General features: G+C 33.7%; 1 protein-coding gene across 2 annotated transcripts; it reads left to right on the top strand.

The window, feature by feature from the left end:
• Window positions 1-3,554: 3,554 nt before the first annotated feature.
• LOC140961396 (3-hydroxy-3-methylglutaryl coenzyme A reductase 1-like) lies at window positions 3,555-7,449 on the top strand. 2 transcript variants are annotated; one of them, XM_073419897.1, is made up of 4 exons: window positions 3,555-4,602; window positions 5,194-5,375; window positions 5,739-6,110; window positions 6,158-6,195. In XM_073419897.1, the coding sequence occupies exons 1-4, from the start codon at window positions 3,662-3,664 to the stop codon at window positions 6,178-6,180; spliced, it is 1,518 nt and encodes a 505-aa protein (XP_073275998.1). In that variant the 5' UTR covers window positions 3,555-3,661; the 3' UTR covers window positions 6,181-6,195. The 2 variants fall into 2 exon arrangements, with proteins under 2 accessions (XP_073275998.1, XP_073275997.1); XM_073419896.1 differs by lacking the exon at window positions 6,158-6,195 and adding an exon at window positions 6,830-7,449 and having other exon boundaries at window positions 3,560-4,602; window positions 5,739-6,085.
• Window positions 7,450-9,161: the final 1,712 nt, after the last annotated feature.

Here is a 9,161-nt window from a genome sequence, read left to right as displayed (position 1 = left end):
CTTATTTGAGTCATCCATGAAAAAGTATTACTTTTTATGCTAAGAGTATTACTTTTTATTGCGAATATCGGTAGGGTTGACCGGTCTCACAGATAAATATTCGTGAAACCGTCTCACAAGAAACCTAGTCAAAGCTAAAATATTCTTTTAAAAAGTATTGAAGTAAAATATTTTTTTGTTACATTGGATTTTACATGTTTTTTCGTTAAGTTATCCCGGAGTCAAAATATCACATAAAGTCAATTTTAATCATTTTCAGCATAATCACTCTGTGGAAGTGTTTAAAATTTTTAATATGTTATAAAATGTAGAAAGGAAATTAAATTATATTTATTTCGTTTAGCATATCATTTTTTTTTTAAAGAGAGAATGTGTGACACGGATTTTGAATAACGCAGGTGAATCATGTGTGAAAACGACACTAATTTTGGAAACGAAAGAAAACAAAAATCTGACTTCTAACCTAGATTATGTGAATCCTGAGATTAAGTGTTGTTCTAACCTCTCTATGAGAAAATTGTCATCGCCCTGGTCAAGGCCGGTTTTAGACTTTGAAAAGTCTGGTGAAAAAAAAAAAAGAGACCCTTTGTACTTAAATAAAACTAATACTAAAATCAATTATATAAACATAATTTCATTATTTGATTACATAAACTAATATCTATGATAAAAAAAAAATTACATTATACATTGCTAATAATCACTCTCGTTACATCATATAAAAAGAAAAATATATTCTATTACGATTAACAGTGAAAAACCGATCTTCTTGCATTTTTATCAGCAAAGTCATCAATCAATATTTTATAATCAAGTTTTTCCAGAAACTCACTCTCAATCCAAAGCCCAAATATCCAACCCAATATACTCATAACTTCATTTTAATTGGGGCTCTATCCAGTTGGGGGCTCTGTGTTGTGGCCCCATATTGACCACCCCAGGACTGTCTCGAGCCCTGGTCTCAAATCGTACGACTACAATGAATTGATCTCATATTGATAACATTGTATACGAGTAAGTATATTGTTATATAGTTTTATGAATTTATATCCGTGAGACTAGTCAATCTGGTTTATACCTAAAATGAAAATGAATATTTTTGACATAAAAAATAATAATTTTTCATGAACCGGATAGAAGATGTGTCTCAAAAAATTAATATATAAGATAATCTCATAGGAGTTTTTGTGATTATATATTTGGACACATATAAATACGAGTTGAGTAATTAGCATTCCGGTACTCATTATTTTAACTCATGCATATCAATATATAATCAACCCAAGGCCAGAAGTTTTTGACAAAATCATATGTACAAACCACTCGGTTGGACCTGTCAATTAGAACCAAACACACCGACGTATTTAATATTCAATAATATTCAACAATATTGCATTTTAAACCATCCTTTGTGTGATTCAGCCTCTGATCTTTTTGACCATTTCAATATCCATCAATCACAATTCTCCAATCCGATCTATGCTTTTATAACAATATGTGTTAATCATTTTTGTAAAACGAACATAAATATGAAGTAGTTACAAAAATCGAGCTCAGACCAAAGACGTGACAGATAATTATAAAAAAAATCACTAATAATAACATTGGTAGATAAATGCAATGTGAAACCAAAGTGATATGCATGTGAAAGTTATCTATTGAACTTGTGAAGTAAAATGTTATATCTACGGACTAATGAGTCGAGATAAATACATTATATTTTGAATGAGAGATGATTTTAATATCTCAATCTTATATAGTTTTAGACTGATAAATGTTTAAAAATTGTTACAACTGACAAATATAGTAATTCGAGTAATCTATTTTTGTAAGCTCGGACTCGGTACATACATAAATATATTATTTGTTGAATAATGAATTTATTTAAAAATATATATATAATAGGATAATTAGCTTATTAAGGCTGCGTTTGGTAGATAGGATTAGGTAGGATTGATTAATTTATCACACTTTATCCTGCGTTTGGTACGATTTTTATTTATCCAGCTCAATCCCTCATACAAGTGAATAGGTGGTATTACGTGTGATTAAATAATACCTCTTTCTTCCGAAGGATTATTAATCCCTCCTCTATCCCTATTCTCTTTTCAATTTTACCCTTCTTCCTTCACCGCTATTGAACCACCTCGGCTGCCGGATCGCCGCCGCCGGACCTCGCCGGACCGCCGCCGCGACCTCGCCGAACCTTGTCGGACCGCCGCCGCGACCTCGCCGCCGTCGCCGGAAATTCGCTGCCGCCGCCCTCGCCGGAAATTCGCCGGACACCACCGCACAGCCGCCGCGGGACCACCGCACAACCGTCGCCGTCGCCGTCGCCGTCGGACGGCCGCCATCGGAGTGGAAGAAGAAAAATAAAAGAGGAAGGGCAATTTTGTACTTTCATCAAAAATTTCAAAATTATCATATACTTAAAAATTTTACCAAACATACTTCCATACATTATATTTCTACAACAATCATTTTCTTTATCATTTACATACTAATCATTAGTTTATTTTATCTTGCAACCAAACGCAGCCTAAGTACATAGTAGTGACGTACGATGAGTCGTCGAGCTGGCTCAGTAGAACTCAAAAGAAGTTTTTCATGAGCTCACAAGTCAACTTGCTAGCACAAAATTAATTTTTGAATATTTTCTTTTTAAAAAAATAATAATAAATCAATAATTTAATATTAGTTTTGGTACAGGTGTTACACTTTCGTCCATCACATCTATATAATACTTTTCTATAATATTATTAACTTTCCGAAATGTCAATTCGGATGTGTTGGATGGGTTGAGTCCGGTTAAGCAATAGTATTATTCAAAAATTACTCAATCCGAATCCGAGTCAACCAGAAAACTCTTAACCCGAACCTGAAATCGAATCAACTCGATCAACCCAATTTCGAATTTTGGAAATTAAATAAAATTCAGAAAGAATAATAATAATATTTTAATTTAAACACAAAATAATAAAATCTCTCTCATGTATATGATTTAAATTTGAAAGTCTAATGATAGAAAAATAAAATATATTTACAAAATCAAATAAAAAATTGTTTAAAAAATAAAAAAATGTTTAAAATAAATATTAAATTATGAAAATATAATATATAAATATACAATAAATATTTTTTCAGACATACAATATTTATTAATTATATATATATTTTTAAAAAAATTAAAATTTTCGGGTCAACCGAACCTATCCCAACTCGATCATTTTTTTTTGGGTCAGCTATCGAGTCCAACCCGATCTGACCATAACCCGAAAATCCCAAACACAAATCTGATTTTTTTCTGATTGAATCGTGTCGAGTTGGTGAGTCGTGTCTGATTTTGATATCGTTACAAAATAAGATGGATTTCTAATATTTATAAAAATATTATTTTTATTATAATTATAAACGACATCGATGAAAAAATTTACCAATAACACTAAATGCTTCGTTGTCACATAAAGCAATTAATAATCAGTTTAATTTACGTATTTATTTATTTAAAAAAAAAGAAAATAAAAAAGGAAAAGAAAGAAAGAGCACGTTTGACGCCTGTCTGGCTGTGCAGACTGCTCCACTCTCCCATCTCTATATTAAACAACGCCTTCCTCCCGAAATCATCGCTCCGCCCCCGATTTCACTCTGCACCGTCGAAGCAATGGATATCAGCCGGAGGCCGCCCAGATACTCACACAACAAACCACTTCTTTCTCCTCCTCCACCCCCTCATTCGTCGGCCTCCGGCGATCACCGTTCCTCCCCTAAAGCGTCGGACGCTCTCCCTCTTCCACTTTACCTGACCAACGGCATTTTCTTCACCTTGTTTTTCTCCGTATCCTACTTCCTTTTACACCGTTGGCGTGACAAGATCCGTAACTCCACTCCTCTCCACGTCCTTTCCCTCTCTGAGCTTGCGGCCATTACTTGTCTCATCGCGTCTTTCATTTACCTCCTGGGGTTCTTCGGAATCGACTTTGTGCAGTCGTTCATTTCGAAACCGGAAGGAGAAGATCATCAGCCCCAGCGCTTCGTTTGTGACATTATCCAGGAAGATCGGAGCATTCACTGCTCTTTGCCACCGACGCCTCCTTCCAAGCCGAAACCCATGGAACTTCCGCAAGATGACGAGGATCTCGTCAAATGTGTTGTTTCGGGAGAAATCCCGTCTTATTCTTTGGAGTCAAAGCTCGGGGATTGCTTTAGAGCTGCAAAGATTCGTCGGGAGGCGGTCCAGCGGCTGACTGGGAGATCTATGGAGGGATTGCCTTTGGAGGGGTTTGATTATTACTCGATTTTGGGGCAATGCTGCGAGATGCCAGTGGGGTATGTGCAGCTTCCTGTTGGGATCGCCGGGCCACTGTTGCTGAATGGGTGCGAATACACGGTGCCGATGGCGACGACAGAAGGGTGTTTGGTAGCTAGCACGAATAGGGGGTGCAAGGCAATCTACGCATCTGGGGGTGCTACGTGTGTGCTTCTGCGAGATGGGATGACCAGAGCTCCGGTGGTGAGGTTTGCCTCCGCCAAGAGGGCGTCCGAGTTGAAATTCTTCTTGGAGGATCCTCTCAATTTCGACACACTGTCTGTTGTTTTCAATAAGTAAGCACTTTTGCTCTTTTCCTTTTTTTTTTCGTACACAGTTTACTGATTTTTTTCTTTGAAGTTGCATGCATGTAGATTTGTAGCTTTGTATTTTTTCAGAAATTTATTGGATTATGTTCTCGACTTGTGATTGTTATCATTGCTATTTAAGGATTTATAGGAATCCTTGATGATGATCGGTGTCTTGAAATACAGGGAGAACTGAGAAGTAACTTGTTATTTTAGTTGAAAGCGAAGATTTTACTACGCTAAAAAAAGAATTTTTAAGTGATTAAATCCCTTCATTATTTGCTATAGAAATTCTGGTCATCAAAGGACACCTTTTCAGATTCATTTGTGACATTTCCCTTTATTTTTTTATTCCTAGAATTCTGTTGATGATACCGTTCTATGTTCCATCAGTCGAAATCAGATTGGATTTTTGAAAGATAACTTTCTTTGATAGAAAAAGATTATTTCCACTTTGTTAATTGAGGTGATTACTGTAATTAACTATCTACACCAGTTTATGTCCATTTATATGTTTTAAATATAGATTTAGGGCCGTAGATGAGCTCTCATCTATTTTCTCCTGTTTATCCGGAACAGGTCGAGTAGATTTGCAAGAATACAAGGTATTCAATGTGCAATTGCAGGGAAAAATCTATATATTAGGTTTAGCTGTAGCACAGGTGATGCCATGGGGATGAATATGGTTTCTAAAGGTGTTCAGAATGTTTTAGACTTCCTCGTTAATGATTTTCCTGATATGGAAGTCATTGGCATTTCTGGTGAGTACAATCTCTCTCATATTTTTAAGATTTTGGTACCATTGATCTTAAAATGCAGACATTAATTAACCCTTCAATTGCTGCCCTTAAGCATTGTCTTATTATTCATTTACTTGGCTCCACTGTTGCTAGTGCTTATCATGGTTTGTCAAATGTTAGGCCTTCTTTGGACATCATATTGGTTTTTCGTAGAATCATTCTTATTGTCGTGTTTGTCCTCATTTTCTTTATTCCGATTACTCCATGCCATATTTATTAGCTTCTGATGCCAAATGTAAAAGTCCTCATTCCTTCAAAACACAACAATGGAGATTTTTGTCGATTTTCATTTTTTTCTGACCAAATCAGTCATTACCCACGCAGGGAATTTTTGCTCTGACAAGAAACCTGCTGCGGTCAATTGGATTGAGGGACGGGGAAAGTCAGTAGTTTGCGAGGCTATAATTAGTGAAAGCGTGGTAGCAAAGGTATTGAAAACTTCTGTATCAGCCCTTGTCGAGCTTAACATGCTCAAGAACCTCGCTGGCTCTGCTATTGCTGGCGCTCTTGGTGGTTTCAATGCACATGCTGCAAATATTGTCTCAGCCGTTTTTATTGCGACTGGGCAGGATCCAGCACAGAATATAGAAAGTTCTCACTGTCTTACTATGATGGAGGCTGTTAACAACGGGAAAGATCTCCATGTTTCTGTGACCATGCCATCCATTGAGGTAATGAGATTTGGTTTTATATCGAGTCAAAGAGACACACGTATTCACACTTGTGCTCTTAACATTTCAAAGGAATGTTTTTGGGATCTGGTTGAATGCTTGAAAATGCTTAGAAATAATAATAATAAGAATAGTTAGGAAACGTTTGGTACATGGGATAAAATAATAGATGATTGTAATATAGGGATAATAATTCAAAACATATGGATAACTGAATGACGTAAAACTAAAATTTGTTATAGAACTAAAGCCAACAGATGGATGAAACAAGGATGTGCAAATAGCCAATGTCTCATAATTCGCACCAAATCGTGCTTTATATGCTGAAATTCCTGAAGTTGTTTTTCATTAAAGAAAAAGGCTTATTCTAAAACGAACGAATTGTTAAAAAAAGACTTTATTAGGATATTTTTGTATTTAAACATGACATGACAGGAAACCAATGATAATTATTCTAAGATGCCGCTGCTGTTTATACTTAATACATTGACATCAAATGGTTCCTAAATTTCCAGGTCCTTGTGTTTGGATAGCGACATGGATTTTCATTAACAATGGCTTGATTTTGTTGGGAACTAAATTTTGTTCCCTATATAAGCTTGTCATTTACTCCTGCCATTATTAGAGTTGATATCTAAAGTTATTGTTGGTTCTGAATATGCCAACACCCTCAAATCCCTTTATATTTTTCGAAATGTATACTTAATCATCTCAGGAACCCCATTATCATATCATGTCTTCCAGGTTGGCACAATAGGTGGTGGAACACAATTGGCGTCACAGTCAGCTTGCCTCAATCTTCTTGGCGTAAAGGGCGCAAGCAAAGAGTCCCCAGGCTCAAATTCCCAGCTCCTGGCCGCCATTGTTGCCGGTTCAGTGTTGGCCGGAGAGCTCTCTTTAATGTCTGCTATTGCAGCTGGCCAGCTTATCAAAAGCCACATGAAATACAACCGTTCTAGCCGGGATATCACTAAAATTGGCTCCTAGGAGAAAATAACTCCCGACTTTTCACTCGAATAGAGGGTGGCCAGTCGTGCTGTTGAAAGGGTCTCGAGAAGGATTAGAGCCACTAGGTTTGCAAACGCGTCGGCACATAGCTTCCCCCCATTAGAATCAAAGGGCTACCCGAATCGTCTGTGAAAGGTTTGGTGCTTCCCCTAATCTGTTAAATTTCTTTTCTTCCACATTTAGTGAATCCAAAGTATGTTTTTTGGTGTTCCTGTAATAATAAGTGATTCTTGAAGCGGGGGCTGCCTTGTTTTTTGCATGTCTTCCTTGTTAGTTTTGTACAGGTTAAGTTATCCTTGAGATAGTTGGAAGTTTGATGTTGCATTTGTGGAATGAGATTATGTTCTGTTTTTGTTTGTCTAAATTCGCGCCCATGCATCTTATATGACTTGAATCCAAATTGCTCTAAATTCATCGACGGTGCGCAAACTTGTATTGTTCGTAGGATCCTTTGTTGAACATTCTTGGAAATTAAAATTTTATATTACGGCGTTGGTTTTTTCTTGAAATCTGTGTAATTTTTTTATTTTTTTTAGATTTCAATCTTAATGACCCATTAAAGATTGCATTTTGACTACCCTGTCCCGTATTATTATTATTTTAAAATTTACATATCCCAATTGATATTTTGAACCCTTTTTTTTTGTGATTTCTCTATTTCATTCATTAAACATCTCTATACAATTTTTTGCATGGAAAGTTCTCACAAAAAAATTTATATAAAAAATATTTGTTAATATTAATGTATTCATCTATCACATTAAATATTTTAAATAAATATGAAATAAATGTGAAAATTTTAAATTTTTGTTTTTAAAATTCAAATTTTAAATTTGAATTTGATGTTCTTGAAAATATAAATTATATTTAAGGTCTGTATTAGTTATATCATTTTAATTTTGAGTATTGTGTTATTTTTATTTATTCAATTATTTTTTATCATATTAAATAAATTATTAAATTTTATATAATATTGCGTATTATAATTTTTTAGGTCTCTTGAATTTTTGTATATTGATTGTTTGTAAATTATTATAATTATTATTATTGTTATTTATCTTAATTAGGACTTTATATAATATTTTTTAACATATTTTCGAAAATTAAATTTTAATAGACAAAATAATATATATGTTTTTTAAAATATATTATTATTTTTTATTATTAACAGTTTCACTTAATAAATATAAAGAAGATAAAGAAGTCAATTTAATGATATAAAGTTGTTAATATCGTTTTAAGTATTGTTAAAATGATATAAATATTTTTGATATAATAATATTTAAAATTTAAATACATTCTTATATTGTATAAAAAAATTTAAAATGCAAACATTTATCAATTTTAATAATTAATTATATAAAATAATAATCGATGTATCTATCTCATGGATAAAATACTACTATTGTCAAAGACATAGCTGTTTCTTTTTCTTAAAATAAAAAAACTGGCTGGATTCACATGGCTGAATTAGGGACCATACATGATGAAATATGGACGATTTGATTTGGCACACATGAAATTAATAAATGTGGTTGGTTTCCAACGTCGGAAATGTTAAATGCTCTGTCCAGATGTGACTGGGACGTCAGGACCAGTGTCGTCCAACATGTTTGTACGTATAAACCAATCGAATCGTGTTAAATATTAGTAAAACTTTAAGATATGTATTTGATTTGAATTAAGTATATTCATGTTGGATCTCAATTTGAAGCTCGATTTTTTTTTAATTTTTTTGCTTGAGTTCAGCTCAAAATTTTCAAACTTATTCGCGAGCTATTCAAACTATGATTCATAGTAAGGTTCGATATTGAAGATTCGAAAGAGTGAAACGATTTAAAACTCGAAACGTATATATACTTAATATATAATTATAATATACTAATAAAATATTAAGACTTGCGGACAGCTCGCGAACTATTGAATAAAATAATTTAATGCAATATTCATTAAATTTATTGACAGAATATATTCACAAAATTTATAAATTGTTTTATGTCATCAAAATAATTTATGTGAATCAAAACAAAACATATGCTATAATTTTTCAAAAATTAGATAAATATGC

The sequence above is a fragment of the Primulina huaijiensis genome, chromosome 16 (assembly GCF_012295235.1).
Source record: "Primulina huaijiensis isolate GDHJ02 chromosome 16, ASM1229523v2, whole genome shotgun sequence".
Classification (NCBI taxonomy): domain Eukaryota; kingdom Viridiplantae; phylum Streptophyta; class Magnoliopsida; order Lamiales; family Gesneriaceae; genus Primulina; species Primulina huaijiensis.
Note: the sequence above shows the minus strand (reverse complement) of the source record. Positions and strands in the feature narration are given on the sequence as shown.